Consider the following 20,301-nt stretch of genomic DNA (forward strand, 5'->3'; position numbering starts at 1 on the left):
CACATTCGGCCAACTTGTAGTTGGGGAATTAGTGGTTTGTAGGCTAGCTCTCCTCTTTGAGCCAGATCTCCATGCAGAAAGCAGTCTGTAGGGGACCCCGTCTCTCCCAGATACGATGGTTATCAGGGTAATATCAAGAAGGGCTTTTCTGCCGCAGTGGCAGAAAGTGAATTGATTTAACTCAATATTTCTCAAAGATTATATTCGGAAGTCTCAACCAGAAGCAAAAAGAGGCAAACCTTACTCACTATTTCCGGGCTGTGCTATCTGATTTATAAAACAGTCACACTACATAGTGCAGTACCTACAGTTGCTACACTGAATTCTGTGAGAAGGAGAGAGCACAGGAAGGTGCCATATCTGCTTAGATATGGCGGTATCCTGCTTTCTTCTTACTGTTTGCACAGAATCAGACTGTCAAGCACCTCCCACTCACCTTTGTCTGAGTCGAGTATAGGTTTTGCACTGGAAGGGTCACGTTCAAATAGGGAATACTATGCCTAGACAAACTTTAAAACTTCCCAAGAAAAGCCATCATAATACAGCCCCTGGTGCTCTTAAGGTCTTAATCCCCTAATAAAGTTTATGCACTAACGAGTAATGCAGTGAAAAGTCAAAGGTAAAGACAATGAACATGGTGAAAGAAAACATCACCCTTTTTTGGCAACATATCGCAAACAGGAGATTAGTCAGTGCACTTCAAGCAGCAAATGTAATTTTCAATAGGGTTGGGTGAAAAATTCAGCTTCGTTGGCGGAGTTTGCAGAGTTTTGCCCAGTCCCCACCTCGCTTATAGCGCGGAGTTCTGGCAAAGCTCTGCAAACCACCCTGTGGCAGAGTTTTTTCTTGCACGGAACTCACCAACATTAAGTTGGCCAGCAAGAATTTGCATCGCCAATCGCAATGTTTGGGTTCTAGCGCTTGCAGCACTGCCCCGGGGATTATGAGTCCCCATTCCGCCAGCCTTTGCATGGCGGTAGGCCCGCCATGCAAAGGTTGGTGGAAAGGTGGTGCAGGGACCCCATGGGGGCCCCTGCACTACCCATGCATTTGCCATGGGTAGTGCAGAGGCCCCATGGACAGCCCTGTTGCGCTTTTCACTGCCCGAATTATGGGCAGTGAAAAGCACCATGGGTGCTGTCGCACCCGATGCACAGCCACATTGCTGCCGACTCATTCTTATCCAGCGTCAATGTTAAGGCCCTGCTCCATGCTGGGCTGGTGGGGAACTCTTAGTAGGGCCGGCGGGCGAAAGACTGGCTTAGCGGTCTTCTGTGCAAATTTATAATGACCCCTTAGTAGACAAAATCAGAAAATAGAATAATAATCTCGCTTTATGCAGTTAAATCTCTCTATATTCTAAGTGTCAAATATATAAAGAGTACTGACAGCATTCTCAGGGAAAAAAGAATACCTCAAGCAAAGTGGAGAGAGTCTTGGGAAGAAATTGAAAAGTCATCCCCATTTATAATTAGGAGCTTTTATACAAATTTTATGCATAAACAATTATCACAACTGCAGATTCAGCATGACCAGATTAGGGTTAGCTCACAAATCAAAAGATTTAAAATAAGAGAAATCTTCTGTATTCTTCCTCAGCAACTCCTCTACAGAGATGTACAATACAATATGAAACATTTCACAAAGATTCATACTAAATGTTTTTCAGCAGGCCCACATTGGAATTTCAACTGGAAGTACTTCAAAATGATTCATAGAGTACACGTTGGAAAGTTTCATTCACAATACACACTTTCCTAGGACAGTTGCCATCTACATCATAGCACTCCACAGATATTGTGGGGAGAGAAGACGTGTAGCAAGTCACAGATTGGGAGGAGAAATAAGCAGAAGCAGGGTGAGAAGAACACCAGAATCTGCATCCATTTTAATGAAATGGTGTCTATCATGAAAATGTGGGATACCTATACTGTATTATTAATCATCACTTCTAAACCGTATCATTATGTTGGTTCAAGTACAACATCAATAGTTCTTCGGTTATGACTGTATGCATTATCAAAATTATTGAATTGCACGAATAATGTGTAACCCAAAACTGCACATTAAAAAAACTTTGACCACGCACTATATATAAAATACACATAGATCACACAGTCAAAGAGGAAATGAAGAACCCCTGTTCTGGTGAGTGAATACATTTTTCAGAAGCTGCAAATATTCCTTTTGCCCAAAAGCTAAAGGAAAAAAGGCTATATACCTGCTACACCAAACCACTTCCACTAACTTTTAGTCTTCCAAAAGCCTATTGAGGTGCAAGCAAATGCCCCACCTTCAGATAGGGGTATGCTTTTAGTGTAGAACTTCATCCCTTCCACAAGTAAAGGACAGCCTAGCACTAGCTGTGGGGCAGTTCTCCAGAGGATTTGCAAAGTTGAGGCCTTCAAGGAAAAGGAAATGGAGCTATATGGGATGTGGTGGGGAGAGGGAATTGGAAAAGGATAAAGTGGCATAGCTATTCAGTAACTATAGGACTTTCATTCTTGTAGTGTCAAAAGACCTGTATGTGGCAAAGGGATTCAGTTCTAACCATTTGTAATGATTCAATTTAAACTGTATTACTGTAACACCCAACTGTAAATTCTCCCAGGAAATTCCAAAGACTTACCTTCTCCAGCCATGTAATTTTCCAAAAAATCATCCCAAGTCCCAGGATCCGGATGTACCATCACCATCTTATTGAAGTAGTAATAGGAGACTGCCACGTCCTTGGCATTTCGTGCAACATAGATGATCTGTAGGAGGTGGAGGGAGAAAACATAACAAAAATACAATTTGTTATATACTAACACTTGAAGGAAGGCCTGACGGCATACTAGCACCAGAAACAAGAAGATGCTAACACACATCACAAGATCTTCAACAGAAAGACCTTTCTTGAAGCCCTGTCACCCATAATAGTGACTATCTCCCTACCTATCCCCTGTGTTTTCCATTTCTATGGGTTTCAGTTTCACATAAATCCACACCACTCCCCTTCACTTCGGAGCTTAGTACCTTGCAGTTGTTCTCCCAGAAAGTCCTGGGAAGCAGCTTGACAGGTAAGTGGGTCTTGATGAACCTGGGAGATGGGGCATTGACAAGGAGCTCAGTTCCTGTGGGAGAAAAAAAATGTAACTTAAAAGAGGTCAGTGTTTCAATGTGACTGCTGCAGGATCTGAGTATAACCCACAAGCTAATTGTTTCGCACACTCTTTGGTACCTCACTAGGTTTATGCATCTTCAGCAGAGTTCTATGTGTAACATATAGGTCACAGGTCTACATCTTAGCTGAATTTATTCACAGGGACATTTAGAGCCCGACAGCTTGCCCACAACATGATCAAGTCAGTAAAGACCATTGTCTTAGCTCCCCTTATAGTCCAAACCATCACAGAAACTACCCTTATCACCATCTCGGATGACACCCGTATGACACTGATAGAAGAGGCACAGTGGCCTTTATCCTCCTGGACCTCTACGCAGGATTTTAAATGGTCTCCCATCCAATCCTCATTCAAAGCATACACAACATCAAAATCCAGGGACATGCGTTCAGATAGATATACTTTTTCCTGATTGAAAGAACCCAGTCAGTTAACCTAGCACCATAAATCCTCTTCTGAGACGTTCAACAAATATCTTCTTGAGCCTGACCCTCTTCAATGCAAACATGATCCCTCTAGCTGGCATCCTCATTACATCAACATCCTCTCATATGCCTATATCACGCAGTTTATTATCTTCCTTATGGGCAAGACACCCATTAAACCAGATCAAGTTCAATACCTTTATGACTGAAATTGCCCACTAATTGAAGACCAACTATCTGAAGCTGAACACCAACAAGATCAATATTGTTATTTTTGGGAAGAGCAGTTCACCCTGAGACTTCACCTGGTAGCCAACAGAGCTAGGACTAACACCCATCCTACACGACCCACAACAAAAACCTCTGGATCATTATCAACAGCAAACTCGACATAACCGCCTGTCAATGCTGTCACTGCCTTATGCTTCCATACCCTGAAAATGCTGAGAAAGATGCTAAGGGAGATTTTCAAATGGCTGTCAATCAGCAGCCGGAAAAATGCCACAACACCCTTATCACAAACATTCCGGACTACAGGAACACCCTCTATGCCAGGTTCAAGAAAATACTCACCTGATGGCTGCAGACCATTCAGATTCTCGATAGTTATAATCGATCTTAACCTCCCATGCCACACTCAAACCACACCTGAAGGAGCTCTCCTGGCTCCCCGTAAACAAACAAGCACAATTCAAACTTCTCACCCTCACTTTCAAGGCTCTACAAAACACTGGCCCATAATACCTCAACAATTGCATCTGCTTTCACACACCTTCCATACACCTCCGCTCATCTTGACTCCTACTTCCACACATCCCACAGCAATGGTAAATCAGATCTGGTGGTTGAGCTTCCCTTACATCATTCCTAAGGCATGGAACAGCTTTCCAATACACATAGGATCCTCCTCCCCAGTTCTTGAATTCCGCAAAATCTTGAAGACCTAGATTTCAAGTAGTGCCACTAAGCCTTAGGTTTTGCTAGACTCGCCCTTGCTCGGCGTCAGGATACCCTCCCAGGCACCCTGGTGTACAAAACATTAAGATTCAAAATGTTAATATTGTCTCTGACATATTCACTTAACTATAATGTTACTTTAACCTTTGTTTTTTCAGTGAATTTCTAAGGTGTTTTTTTTTTCAAAAACAGAACTTTTTATCACACCTAACTATAATGGAACTTTAACCTTTGTTTTTTTCTAGTAACGATATAGGTAAGAACTTTGGCTCCAAGTGGTTCCCTGCGCTAAACACAGGTGCAGCTTCAGTACTGGAGGAGCTTACTAGTGCATTCTATTATCCAAACCCCAAATCAGTCATCACAAACAACAGTGCCCACTCAGAACGGTTACAGTGTGATATTTGGTTTATTGTAAATAAATATGGAAAAGACGCATTTCAGGCATGGTGGCCTTGGCCCCATGACCTCCTAACACACACCACAGTGAAGTGAATAGCAGGTGATGACCTGAACATAAAGAACACACTAACCTGGTTTGTAGTTTGGATATACATAGATATATAGGGATTTTGGGGATTTGTGACCCTTATTAAACTTTGCATCTATTTGACAAATACCCGCAAAACTTTGCAGAACTGTTTCCCCCATTTCATTGACAAAGTACTGAATGTTTTGCAGAGTTTGGCCAAGGGGATAAAAAGAAAAAATGGAGTCCAAAAACAGGCAGGAATTCCAATGCGTTTCACATAGACTTTTGTATTTCGCATAGCGTAAAAACAGCCATATGCTGAAAAGTGGCACGATTGGGTAACACGGGGCACCAATTATTTCTTTGGATACTGCAGCTAAGTAGAGTAAGTATTTCTTAAGTTGTAAGGTTTTTCAGCTTACTGATACCTTGCACCACAATACTATTAAAAGTAACAAGGAAGCCCAAAAAATAAACTAGACTGCATTTGTAAAGTGTCGGAATTACTACAAGAACAGCTAAAATACACATGTATGGTCACATGATTATGTAAACCAGTAAGTAAATACATAACAAATACAATATATATAAAGAAAGGAATCACATTAAATCGGATTGCCACTTTGTAGTAATAGTTAGTATTCCCAAAAATAGGAATTCTTCGGATATCAGCTCCCTTATAACTTTCAAACTGTTCGAGGAATCGCCACAAAACTTTTCAGATCTATAGCATTTTTTAAACTTTTGAGGTGATGTTAATTTTTGTGGTGAATCCTTAAGGGAGTGCAAAGATAAAAGGGGCTCCTAACATACATTTTCCCACCAATGAGTTTTCTATAGACTATTGTATTTGATGTAGGACAAAAACAGCTGAAAGGATTTTAATGACAGTGCAGAGATGATGCTTTTTGGGTACTGCAGTTAAGTAGGGCATTTTTTCATTTATAAGGCATTGAAACTCGGTGATATCTGTCACTGCTGTTCTTTCGCAGATTTTCACAACATTTTGTGAAACTACTGCAGTACATTGCTGTAAACTTATTTAAATTCTGCCCTCTAATGGCAGAATGTTCTAATAGCCTTATAGCCCTCCACAGCTGGGCTATACCAGCATAAAAGTCCTGCTCCCTTGTTAAACACTGGAGCAGGCTTTAATGTCCGGTAAAGCCCGCTAAGGCAGCGTATAAGGGTATAATATATAACAAAAATATAAATTAATTTCCCCACCCATTACCACTTAAATAAAGTGATAATAGGTAGGGGCCTACTACTTAACTATACGTAAGGCCCTAACACTGAACACAGCCAAAGTGTAGTATAAAACAACATGGCTGCCTTTTTATTTTTTAAAAATAGCCATTACCCAATTATATACTGGCTTGTCATTGCCATGTACCATGGTATACTGCAATCTTATCATGGTATACCAGGCCCAAAATATAACTGAGGCCTAAGTGTATTATTGGATTGTGTTGCCCTTGTGTCACTCATGGTGTTGCATGGGCAATGCAATACCTAAGTCAGATTTACAAAGGAATGCATGCCACCATGTGTGGCCTTGCTTTAATTGGTAAATCTAGAGAAAAGCAACGCAACAGAATTTGCTGTTTTGAGTAACTCTGTACACCACAATCTACATTTCTGCTAAATTTCAGATACATACGTATGCTACGTCACTGTAGCAACTTCACTATATGCTATTCCACTCTACTCCACTCCACTCTATGCCTCCCCACTAAACGAGACTCCACTCTTTATCACTCCACTCTATGCTATTACACTGTATGCAACATCACTGTAAAGCACTCCAGTCTATGTCATTCCGCTGTACGCCACTCCACTGGACACTACTCCACTACATACTTTTCCATTCCATGCCATTCTACTATTTGCTACTCCACTCTACTGTATTCCACTGTATGCCACTCCACCCTACAGCACTCTACTGTACCCTATTCTACTGTATGTCACTTCACTGTATGCTACTCCACTCTACACCACTCCAGTGTATGGAACTCCATTTGTATGCCACTTCATTCTATGCTATTCAATTGGACAGCATTCCAATGTACGCCTCTCTACTGTGTGCTATTATACTCTAACCCCATCACTGTATGCCACTCCCATCTACACCACTCTATTTTAATCCACCCTACTGTATGCTCCTCCGCTATACACTATTACCCTCTATGCCACTCCATTGTACAACACTCTAGGCCACTCAACTCTTTGCTATTACACTGTATGCAACTCCTGTTGATGCTTCTCCGCTACATGCAGCTCCAATGTGTGCTATTTCACTCTACTTAATTCTACTGTTTGCCACTCCACTGTATGCTTTTCCACTGTATGTCACTCCACTGTATGCTTCTTCACTCTACGCCAGTGTATGTCACTTCATGGTACTTCACTCCATTCTAAGCTATTCCACTGGACGCCACTTTACTGTACGCCACTCCACTGTATGTTACTACACTCTACCCCATTCCAGGGTGTGCCTCTCCCATCTACACCACTCCACTGTACACTTCCCGACGCAATGCTATTCTACTGTATGCTATTCCCCTCTTTGCTATTCTATTCTACACCACTCTTCTGGACTCCACTCTATGCTATTCCACAGTGCACCACTCCATTTGCTGCTTTTACACTATATGCAACTTTAATCTTTTGAACCTCTACTGTATGGTATTCTACTCTACCCCCACTCCATTGTATGTTATTACATTCTATCCCACCCCACAATACAACACTCCAGTCTAAGTGACTTCACTGTATGCCACTCCACTGTATGCTATTGCACTTCATGCCACTCCTCTGTAAGCTACTACACTATACACTATTACCATCTATGCCACTCCAGTGTACGACACTCCAGTCTATGCTATTCCACTTCATTCCACTCCACTGTATGCTACTTCACTCTATGCCACTTCAGTGTACTCTCCTCCACTCTGTAAAACTCAACTACACTTTTTGCCACTCTACTAGACTCTACTCCACTTTATCCCAATACACTCCACTAACCAAATTCACACTCAAGTCTATGCCCCTACACTCTATGGACAACCCTCTACTCCATTCTACAACAGTTTCCACTCCGTATTGCACAGCACTGTACACTACAGTATGAGACATCAATCCCAAATTATAACAGTTTCCTAAACTCTACGCTATGCCACTTAAATGTATGCCACCCTATTCTATGCTAGTATCCTACTGCCCTCTACGCCACTCTACCGCACACCGCTCCACTCCAGCTATTCCACTCTATGCCACTCCACTCTTTTTCACTCCACTGTGGAGTATTCTACTGTACGCTAATCCACTTTATGTTACTCCACTTTATGGTAATCCATTCTACGCCACTACAATGTAAGTCATTCCACTCTACACTGCTGCATTATATGACACTCTCCTTCCGTCTCTATAACTGTAAAAGCTTACCACAGTTCATGGCACTCTATGATATTTTACTCTACTCTATTACTGTACACTCCACTGCCCATTTCTATACTCCAAACTTTGCCTGTACACTCCAATGTACAACACTATATGACACTTTTCTATATAACACAGCACTCCACTCTACTGTATGAGTCCCCACTCCAATTTAAAACAGTTCACAATGCCCTGAACAAATACTTCTTCAAGAGTAGATAGTGGGTGGCACAGTAGCAGTACATTGTCGGTCCTCTAGGGACACTGGAATTTGATATGATTATGATTAGGAGAGTCACAGGGCTAATTTTATTTGATTACTCACAGATGCCTCACATAAAAAGCACTGACTCTCTGGTAGAAAAGATTAAAAAACAGTTATTTCATTTTTTTCTTTTAAAGGCTTTTCTAGTAACTAAACTGACACTTTGAGGGGAAAATAAAAACGAATTACCTCTCATTTATGGGTAAGGCATTATGCACCATGGAGTACAAGTTGTTGTGCCAAATTAATGGAGACATGTTAGCCAGAGCTTCGAGTACTTTATCTATCTTTAATTCTAATGGCCCTGCTCTTCCCCAATTGCCTTTCACTTAGTTTCTATCCTGACTCCTAAGAGGCAGATAAAAAATATGATATGTCATGTATGTCATGTATAAGATGCGTACATATTTATCCTGGATACCGTAAGTAGACGGTTGGGGAAAATGATGCACTGCACTACAAGGAAAGGAACTGGCTATATAGATTGTATTTGGCATGTCTGTCACAGAGTATTCCTCATGCCAAACTTGAAATCAAATCAAGCACTTACTAGTTCCACTTTACTCACTGGCCTCGTCCTCCCCCACACACTCTTTCCAACAAATGTATTCGCTGGGCAGAAAGGAAAGGAAACTTGACTTACTCTACTGCAGGGTAAGGTAGAAGGATTAGGTGGGTATGTAGAGCTTTTACTATAGACTAGAGGGGTGTCACTGATCATTGATTCATCATGTACCAAAGCTTTCACTTATTCAGTCCTTCTATAGACAAAAGTCTAAAGTTGAGAATCTGAACAGGCATTAATATAAATCTGTTATGGGAAACCATGATATATATTTTGGAAACACTTCACATAGCCATAAAAAGGTGGCATATGCCAAGAATGGATTTTTCAATTTGTTTGGTAGGCTAGGGCGGAAGAACTTAGGAAAGAATACAGGAGTGAAGTAATAAGAGTAAACTGAGTGGGCAAAGGGAAAACAACACACCTTGTGTGTTCGGGTTGCACTGCAGTGAAAATTTTGTAAATGCAGTATTAACTGAAGCAGACACACATTGCACAGCCAAGACTGCAGGCATGAATTGAACCATACTGCACTTCTTCGGTCATGGGTGGCAAAATGCCATGGGCAGGGATGTGGTTGATGTATGATTATGATGGGTCGGGTACATATCTGTCTAGTTTAATGAGTCAATGGATTAGTAGAACACAAATTATTTAAAAAAAACACTTTGAACCATAGCTTTGATAACCATAAAACACAAAGCAAAGATGGTGAGCAGGATGCCCCTCTACATAAGAGCTCCCTTGTTCATTCATCCAAGCAATTATTGAATCATCCTTTCATTCTTCCTACTATATTCACCCATAGCCAACATGATTTAAGCTTTACTTTCTCTTGTCCAGTCTTTCACCAAAAGTCGCAATCCATTATTCATCCATTCAGTATCCACTATCCACCCTTTCTTTTAATCATCCTTTCATCCATCCATTCATTTACTCAAAACTCACTCACGCATTCTTTCACCCACTCAGGCATCCTTTCCTTTCACTCATTTGACCCATCCGTTAATTTAATCTTCTGTTCTTTCTCATTTCCATCAAGTCATCATTTTTAGTGTACTTTAGGTGTGTTTTTGCTGAGTTGCAGATAGAAGAGACCATAAATACCCCAACCACTGGTGTAGCTGTAACAAGATCAAGATCACGACAACGCCCTTGTAGCTAGTGAGTAATAATAATTGTCAATAAGCAAGCAATGTGACTTACCACTGCCCATCCCTGCTGCTGCTTCTCCCCCTGGTCTATCTGCTCCTGCAGCAGAACTTGAGCCAGCTCCACTGGTGGTCGGTATGTCAGCTGCTGGGTGGTGGGGTGGACCTGGGTGGTGTCCCAAACACACCTACACACCCTAGCCCAACACAATCAATGCTCCCGCAGGGAGTAACCCCTGCCAGGCCTGCTGCCAGCATAGAGGGGAGGTGGCTCCGCACATAGAAAACCAGGGCTGCTACCTCCTCCTCACAAGAGATGGGCTGGGACTGCACTCCTTGATGGTGCCGCTGCCCACAAGATAGACAGCTGCTGCTGGCTGTCCAGGGTGCCCTGGTGCTGCTGCTTCCCTGTTCGCTGGCACTGCCCTGCTCTGCCATGGTATTGGGTGGTGGGGCGAAGAAATGAAACTGGGGGAGGAGCAAGAAAAAACTAAGGAAGTAAAGGAAAAAATAAACAAAAATACAAAAAGTCACAAAAAGCATGAAAAAAATGAAAAACACAAAAAACTGCACAGACACAAAAAGACACACTAATACAATAAATAAAATGTGAGTTAGATTTATTAGGAAGGTGGAGGATTGAAAAGATTATTAAGGGATGAAAAATACAGGCCCAGCACCATAAACCTCAAAAGTGAAAAACAAGATGGCTGCGCCCATGAGAACTGTGTGGTGCCGTTCACAAGCGATTTTGAATGCGAGTACATACTTTGCGTTGTGTTTAACGAAAAACACAATGCAAATGGGCACAACATAGCACAAAGCAGAGCAGCGGTTTTTAGCCACTCCGTGGAGCTCTGCGTAGCACGACTCTGCACCTTTCACCCTGCCTAGTCAGACAGGATGTTGGCAAATATTTGTCGGGCCACAAGAGCTGGTCTAAAGCTTGACCGCCCCCATGGCTGCCCAAATCACGCCCTGCCTATACAGCCTCCTTACAAGTTTGAAGCCCATGCTGCAGAAATATTAGCTTTAGGAAGAGATGCCTTTGGGGCAACAGTATTGGGCAGTAACACAGTAAATAATTCACTGAATCCAAGGCTTCAGTACACAGTCTACACTACTGAATTGCTGGCAAGTGTATTTTCCAGCGTGCTCTAAGGTGCATATTTATGAGTCCCTTTCACCGCCGATGCATCACTTTTGTGATGCAACAGCGGCGCAAACCTTGAACTCATGTCTATGAGGCCACGCAATGCCATTTTGAGTGGCTTTGAATGGTCTCATAGATAATAAGGGAAGCAAGGAATTGCTGCATTGCCTTACTCTGCTATGAGAAGTGTTCCATGGGCATTGCAGTGGGTGTTCCAATGCAAAACCTGTGGAGTTTGACGCATACTCTGAATTATAAGACCATGTAAACCTGGTGAAGTACCAAAACCTTATGCCTCCCCCAGGGAGGCGCAATGAGGAGAAATATCTTTATTTCTCCTTGTTTTTTTCTCTTCCTTGTATTCTGCAGCACACATGGAAAGGCGGAAAAGCCTCCCAGGATTGTTTTTGTGCAGGAAGGTGTCCCGTCCTGTACAAAAACACTCCTGCATGCAGCGCAGGCACCCTTACACCATGGTGCAAATTTGCCTGCGTTGGCGGTAGGCTGCCAAAATGGCATCAGTGCAATAAGAAGGGAGAGGAACCATAGATATGGTACATTCCTGCCCTTTACCTTTGATGACTTGCTGCGCTAGTCTGCATCAAAACCTGATAAACATGGGCCTAAATTCACAGATTGGCAGTGTCAGGAGTCAAAGGTGTAGGATGTTCCTAAAGGCCTGCCTCCCCAGGGCGGCTTTTAGGTTTGGCTGGCAGGCCACGTCCACATGTGAGTTATACAGTCCCCCGGCACCCAGAATCTGCCTGATCATGGACAAGTTTTGTTATTTCGACAGATGCTTTTTTTCTTTCTTTAATATTCTCGTTAGGTGTTACAGAGTCAGGGATTGATGTTTCAAGTTTTCCGTGATAAGGTTTAGCATTGTAGAGCCCCTGTGAAGGTATAATGCCCAAGCGCTTCTTGCATCATTAAAAATCGTCTGGGGAGCACCTTTCATTGGTCCAGCTTCAGCCCTTATTACTTGGTGGTAATACTTTACTATGGGCCTGATTTAGATCTTGGGGGACGGGTTACTTGGTCGCAACGGTGACAGATAACCCGTCCACCTTAATCTAAATATCATAGAAAGCAATGGTATTTAGATTTCATCAGACAGGATATTCGTCACCGCTGTGATGGAGTAACCCCTCCGCTGAGATCTAAATCAGGCCCTGTGTCATTTTTGCACTCAATGTCCATGTTCACCATCCCAAATTCCAGCCATATCAAGGTGCGTCTTTTTGTTTTAGGGAGCGGAAAGATTTTCCTGTAGGCTGCAGTGTGACAGTGTTGCCATGTTTTTTTTTAGCTTTCCTGGATGGGCAAGGTGCCCATAGTTTATCGTGTGGAGGAATCTGGCATGGATTACTGTGTGTATCCCTTCTGCTGTTGCGGTCTGTAGTCTATGATGAAGTTTTGTTCAGGCAAATTAAGTTTTAGCCGCCTTCTCTTCTATTGCCCTTGCTTTTAGAAAGTCTTTGCCTGTATCTGACAACCAGACAATAATGTAGTATATTTACCCATTGTGGTAATGTTTAAGGGCCCAAAGTTCCACGTCACCCGGTGTTTTTTAGCTCGTTGTCCAAAAATAAGGATTTTGGATTTTGCAGTATTTGCTTTTAATGAAATTGTGACGTAATTATGTAATATGCCCAATGCCATCTTCATTCCAACACAAGTATGGTCTAAGATTACCAGGTCATCTGTGTATTGCATAATGGGTAACTCAAGGGTCCGAAGCTTGGGGGAAACAAATTCCACTTTAATTATGCCAAGCCCAAATCTGCTATATGTAAATTAAACAGCATAGGAGCAATGATGCATCCATGCTTCAGTCCCTTGTTCATGTGGATCTTTGTAGTAGCATGTTAGCATGACCTGTACCCATATGTCTGTGTACAGCGCTATTATTGCCCCTGTAGTGTGTTTGGAGACCCCCATGCATGAGTTTGGCTGATAGTATTCTTCGGTCAATAGCGTTGAATGCGGCACTGTAGTCTATGAAACATATATAGCGGGCTTGATGATTTGTTTACTGCTTTGTCCACCAAGTATGAAAAGGCAATTGCATTATTTGTTGTTGAGCCTTTGGACGGAAGCCCATTTGGTAGAATGGAATTATGTTGTTGGCTGTAACCCAAGCCTATAATTCATAGAGAAGCTGCTTAGCAAATGCTTTGCCTTCTACGTCCAATATGGCGATTAGTCTACTATTCTCTGGTGTTGTAGTATTCCCTTTCTTATGAACAGGATATAAGATGGAACTCCTCCACGAGTTTGGGATACTGGATGACAGAACAGATTCCTTGAAGGGAGTGTACATGTAAGGTGCCCAAAAATGTGCGTCTTCCCAGTACACAGTACCAGACAGGCCAATTGGCCGTGGAGCCAAATTGATTTAAAGATTGTTTCTGCCTCCACTACATCAATTCAGTCATCTTTAAGTGCCTCTGTAAGATTACAAAATGAATCTCGCAGTGCCCCATTGGTATCTCAGTGTCCACGAATGGAAAATGCACTTTGTCTATTCAATTCTCCGCACAGACGGCGTTCTCTTTGCTAGTGGTTTTATTTTCTAGGCCATATACATAACCCCAGAATTTCCGTGATTTGTCTGGTGCAAGAAGAGTGTCTATTGGTACCACTCATCCTCTATGTGCTTTTGTTTTACAGCCCAAGTTATCTTTTTTGTTTTCTCCTCAACTCTTTAAGCTCTTTTTCAGGCGCAGCTCCTTTCTACTTTTTGTACTTAGTTTCAGCTGGCCGGCATGTCCTTTTACTATGTTTGAATTTGTTATCCTTGGTAAATGAATTGTGCACAAGTCTCATCGGCAGCAGTGATTGTGTGCTGGCGTTATTAGTATTAAATGCACCATGAAGACTCCTTATTAAAATCCCCCAGTCTTTTTCTGCCAAGGTCGAATTTTGATTGAGTGCGAGTGGTTTGTGTTGTGCCTTTCACTTTTGGTACCACAGCTTACTGCAAGGACTCCACGTAACTCTTTTCTGTAGGAGATTGGGTTCAGATGTTAGCAGTTGCCCAGCCGGTATGATGAGCATGTGGGTGTTAGAGCTCAAATTGATCTTGATTGACAAGGGATGTTTTTAAGTTCTTGTTGGGACCTTATATTCAGCACATCTCGTTCGCAAGTGACAGCCAAGAACACATAGGGGGTCACTACAACATTGGCGGTAAATGCCGCTTACCGCCGCGCAGAACACTGCCAACACACCGCTGCAGCCGCGGAATTCCGCCACAGCTATTACGACCCACAGCCCGGAATCTGCCAAAATCCAGAAACCCACATAAGTCCGCCACACCAAAGGTCAGTGATAAACAGCTATTCAGATCACAGGTGCAGCACACCACCATAGCTAGGAAGATGGAGCTATGGCGCAGAATCGTGGACAGGGTCAATGCAGTGAGACAGCACCCAAGAACACGGGATGACATCAGGAAGAGGTGGAACGACCTACGGGGGAAGGTACGTTCTGTGGTCTCAAGACACCAGATTGCAGTTCAGAGGGCTGGTGGCGGACCCCCACCTCCTCCCCCACAACTAACAACATGGGAGGAGCAGGTCTTGGCTATACTGCATCCTTAGGGCCTCGCAGGAGTAGCTGGAGGAATGGACTCTGGTAAGTCAAATCTTTCACTACTTCATCCCCCATCCTACCTGCATGCTATCACATACCCCCACCCTCACCCTCACCCCATCACTCCAACTCCTCACATATGTCCCACTATCACAAACCACTCATCCTAACACCAAGCCCTGCATGAAACAACAAAGCATGGACACCCATCACCAATGCATGGCCCCTGCACATACCCACACACACCCCTAATCATTTAGCACACAAAGTCCTACACAAGAATGCAAGCACTGGGGTACAGGGTCACCCACCCATTGCACACCATGCCACACACAGATGCAATAATCATGCCTTTACACCCCTGCAGGACCCCTACCCAACGTCACCGGACAGGAGGTTCCAGACATGTCCACTCCACCCACATAAGAGGCCCACAGTGATGACAGCAGCTCTGTCCAACTGGATCTAGATGAGCAGCTCAGCCCATCTGGGACCTCGGGACAGTCGGTTCCCCTCACACTGGCACAAGCCACAACAGAGCATCCCCCCTCTGGAAACACCAGCACAGCACCCACCCAGCGGGCCCACACCTCTGTCCCCAGGGCACGTCAAGCAGCAGTGTGTCCACTACTGCGGGGAACCCAGGCTAACCCACCACCCCAACAACACCAGGGACCTGGGGGCAGTGGCAGTGGGCACACGGTTCAGGGGACAAAGGCACAGGAACACAGGGGAACTGGGAGGGCTGCTGTGCGACAGGGTGTGGACAGGCCCAGGGAACCCACTCTCCACGAGGCCCTCTCCAACATCATGGGAGCCTACCACCATTCCCAGGAGACAATGGCAATGGTACTGGCCAAGTTTCGGGAGACGCAGCGGCTGCAGGAGGAACAGTATTTGGGGTTCAGGGAGGAACTCAAATCCATCAATACCACCCTGGGCACCATTGTAGGGGTGCTGAAGGAACTTGTCAACACCAGGAGGGACACTGTGGCACAACAAGGGGTCCCTGACACAAGCCTGGACGATTAACTGCCAACCACCTCCACCGGCGCTAGTGGACAGGAGGCACCGCCACAGGACCACGACACCAGCACCCCACCCCCTGCAGATTGAGAACCACCCCTCAAGCGGTCCTTGAGATCCAGGACAAAGACAGAGAACAATGCCTAGATCCCCACCAAAAAATTAGACCACCCTGATTGTCATCCTTCTGTCCCACTTTGTCACCCTGTCCATCCTTAAACTGCCCCAGCTCCAATTCCTATGCCCCTTTGGACAATGCACCTGTGAGACTAATAGACTGGACTCTGCCATGGACATTCCTCCTCCCTCACCCCTGATCATTTTACAACCCCCTCCACTATTTAGCACTTAAATAAACACCCTTAAATCACAAAACTATCTGGAGTCAGTCTGTGCTTTCGAAAATGTGTATTTGCAATAACTGGAAAACTGCTATATCCATTGTATTGTCAACATACCTATGTCACACAGCTCTAGTCCATGAGGAAACAAAGCAGATGTCACACAGTGGGACCCACATCTGTGAAATTGAAAGGGAAAGTGATTACTCAGGGTCCATACACTGGGTGAAAGTGACAGATGAGAGGTAGAACAAGGGTATCAGATGTAGCAGGCAGTGATGTCTTCTTACCTATGTCTCATTGGAAGTATTGATGAATCACTGTGTTTCTGTTGTCGATATCCTCTTCTTCTGCTTCCTCGTCTTCACTGTCCACAGGCTCCACAGCTGCCACAAGACCTCCATCTGGACCATTCTCCTGCAGAAAAGGCACTTGTCGTCGCAAAGCCAAGTTGTGAAGCATACAGCAGGCCACGATGATCTGGCACACCTTCTTTGGTGAGTAGAATAGGGAACCACTTGTTGATGGAGGCACCTGAACCTGGCCTTCAGGAGGCCGAAGGTCCTCCCTATAACCCCCTTAGTTCGCCCATGGGCCTCATTGTAGCGTTCCTCTGCCCTTGTCCTGGGATTCCTCACTGGGGTCAGTAGCCATGACAGGTTGGGGTAACCAGAGTCACCTGCAAATGTCAAGGGAAATCTGTTAGACACACACTAACTCTTAGGGATATCCCCAGACACCTAGTCACACTGAATAGGGTCCATGTCCTCACCTAATAGCCACACATTGTGCCTCTGGAGTTGCCCCATCCCATAAGGGATGCTGCTATTCCTCAGAATGTAAGCGTCATGCACTGAGCCAGAAAACTTGCCATTCACATGGGAGATGTACTGGTCGGCCAAACACACCATCTGCACATTCATCGAATGGTAACTCTTCTGGTTTCTGTACACCTGTTCACTCCTGCGTGGGGGTACCAAGGCCACATGTGTCCCATCAGTGGCACCAATGATGTTGGGGATATGTCCCAGGGCATAGAAGTCACCTTTCACTGTAGGCAAATCCTCCACCTGAGGGGAAACGATGTAGCTGCACATGTGTTTCAGCAGGGCAGACAACACTCTGGACAACACGTTGGAGAACATAGGCTGGGACATCCCTGATGCTATGGCCACCGTAATCTGAAAAGACCCACTTGCCAGGAAATGGAGTACTGACAGGACCCGCACTAGAGGGGGAATTCCTGTGGGATGGCGGATAGCTGACATCAGGTCTGGCTCCAACAGGGCACAAAGTTCCTGGGTTGTGGCACGGTCCAGTCTGTAGGTGACAATTACATGTCACTCTTCCATTGTCGACAGGTCCACCAGCGGTCTGTACACCGGAGGATGCCGCCATCTCCTCACCTGCCCCATCGGATGTGTTCTATGGAGGAGCACAGCGAGCAGAGAGTCAGCCAACACTGAGGTACGAAAGCACAACTTTAATCCACAAAGTTTTAAATCCGCTATTTGCCTGTCTTAGTGTGTATGCAAGGCCTAGATATGTGTGTCAAATTTAAAATTAATGCCATGTGGCCCCCTGAAATGGCGGCTGCCTGACCTGTAATGTGGGACAAGGGGATATGAGGTAACTGCGCTGGCGTTGTACACCGTCGCAGTAGGCGGTTGAAGACCGCGGCGCAATCCTGCATTGGTTAACATTGGACCCTATGGGTCCCAGGAGCCAATGACGATGTACGCCGGCGGTGACAGTACGCACCGCCGCGGATGTGACTGCCATTTTCTCTCTGTTCACTCACTTGATACCTGATCTTCGACAGAAGAGGGCCTACACTGCAAGTGCTGCTGTAACCTCAGTCTGGAAAAGACAATGGCTCATGTGTCTGGGGAAAGGGCCCCTGCCTTCACCACAGAGGAGTTGGAGAAACTAGTGGATGGGGCCCTACCCCAGTACACGCAACTCTACGGTCCTCCAGACAAACAGGTAAGTACACTGTGAGCATGCTGTATGGGCAATGACTGTGTGGACTGGTGTGGAGGGAAGATAGGGGGGGGGAGAATGAGGCGTGCATGAAACGACGGTGAGTGGATGTGCGTCATGGCAAGGGTGGGAATACGGGCCAATGACTGTGACGGTGCGGACGGTTATATCTTCTCCTTTTCCCCTGTACTGTTCCCCAGCGCCCAACAGAAGAAGGATATTTGGCGTGCCATCGTCAAGGAAGTCCGGACCCTGGGGGTCCACCACAGACGGAGCACCCACTGCTGTAAAAGATGGGAGGACATTTGCCGCTGGAGCAAGAAGACGGCGGAGGACCAGCTGGGGATGGCCTCCCAACGTGGGAGGGGTGCCCAGCGCACCATGACCCCACTGATGTTCCAGATCCTGGCGGTGGCGTATCTGGAGTTGGATGGGCGCTTGAGGGCATCACAGCAGCCACAAGGGGGTGAGTACACTCTCATTCAGCTGATTCAGCGCACATTGGAGGTGTCTGGGTGGGGGAGGTGGACTGTGGGTTCCCCTAGGCCAGGGCGTGTTTAATAGGCAAGATCCCTTCGTAAGGCAGGCCATGTGGCACCCCCCCACCTGTGTTCAGAGGCAATTAAACCTAGTCAGGCTCCTGTGACTTCCATGTGTGCAGCAATCGGGCATAGGCCATGTACCCCATGTCCCTGTGAGGAATGATGGAAATCTAAGTGCATGGTGTAGTGCAGAGGGCTGCTGTGTCTCTAGTGTCCGCCAACGGTAGCGGTATTGCATGTACTGAACATGTCTTTCCACTTTCTTTCCCCCCCTTTTCGTGGTCTCCCTGTTCTTGTGTGCCTTAGCATCATCAGCCGGAGGAGCTGTGCCACCGGAGCAGGAGGGAGCTGCATACCACATGGCCCTGGAGGGCGACACAACGGAGTCTGAAGCCAACAGTGGGACGGAGGGCGAGGGGAGCTCCACGGCGGGAACGGGAGCTGAGACCAGCGACACCGACTCCTCTGATGGGAGCTCCCATGTGGTGGTGGGCCCCTCTGTGCCCCCCGCATCTACAGGTACAGCTTCCACCCCCATAGAGGCAGTTGCATCAGACCAGTGCATACCTGGAGGGCATTCATTCTGGTCAAGCAGCTCAACAACGAGCTTTTCAGACTCTGGCCTCAGCACTGATGGCAGCCATTGTCCCTGTGTCCATCCTCCCCCCTCCAACTTCCACCACCCAACCCCAATCCCCTGTACCTCAGAGTATCCCAAGCACTCCATCAGACCAGCATGCACACACCTCAACACACAAGGGAATCTCTGGCAAACATAAGCACCACACATCCCAAAGGCACTCACACAAGCATCATACCCTTGCACGCATACCAACATCCACTGCCTCCACTGTGTCCCCCTCCGCCTCGTCTCCCTCCTCCCTCCCTGTCTCGTCTCCACTCACACCTGCATACACTACATCTTCAGCCACTATGTCCAGGATAAAGCAGTGGGCAACCCACCCACTGGAGAGACTTGAGAGACTGTGGCTTTGCACTCCCCAGGATAAAGCAGTGGGCAAACCACCCACTGAAAAGACTTGTGAGACTGTGGCTTTGCACTCCCCAGGATAAAGCAGTGGGCAACCCACCCACTGAAAAAACTTGTGAGACCGTGGCTTTGCACTCCCCAGGATAAAGTCGTGATTCCATTTTTTTTTACCGCCGCCCTTTTGGCGGTTTTACCGCCGCTTTAACACCGACCGCCAGGGTTGTA

At 45.5% G+C, this 20,301-nt stretch overlaps 1 protein-coding gene across 2 annotated transcripts in view; it reads right to left on the bottom strand.

Annotated features, from left to right (window-relative positions):
* Positions 1-20,301, bottom strand: part of LOC138304196 (sulfotransferase 1 family member D1-like) — a 133,014-nt gene that overhangs the window by 16,181 nt on the left and 96,532 nt on the right. For both annotated transcript variants that reach the window (XM_069244050.1, XM_069244051.1), the window contains exons 4-5: positions 3,019-3,116; positions 2,630-2,756 (exon numbers count right to left, since the gene is read on the bottom strand). In XM_069244050.1, the coding sequence (XP_069100151.1) occupies positions 2,630-2,756; positions 3,019-3,116 (225 nt within the window). The remainder of the gene's footprint in view (positions 1-2,629; positions 2,757-3,018; positions 3,117-20,301) is intronic.

The sequence above is a fragment of the Pleurodeles waltl genome, chromosome 7 (genome assembly GCF_031143425.1).
Source record: "Pleurodeles waltl isolate 20211129_DDA chromosome 7, aPleWal1.hap1.20221129, whole genome shotgun sequence".
NCBI lineage: Eukaryota > Metazoa > Chordata > Amphibia > Caudata > Salamandridae > Pleurodeles > Pleurodeles waltl.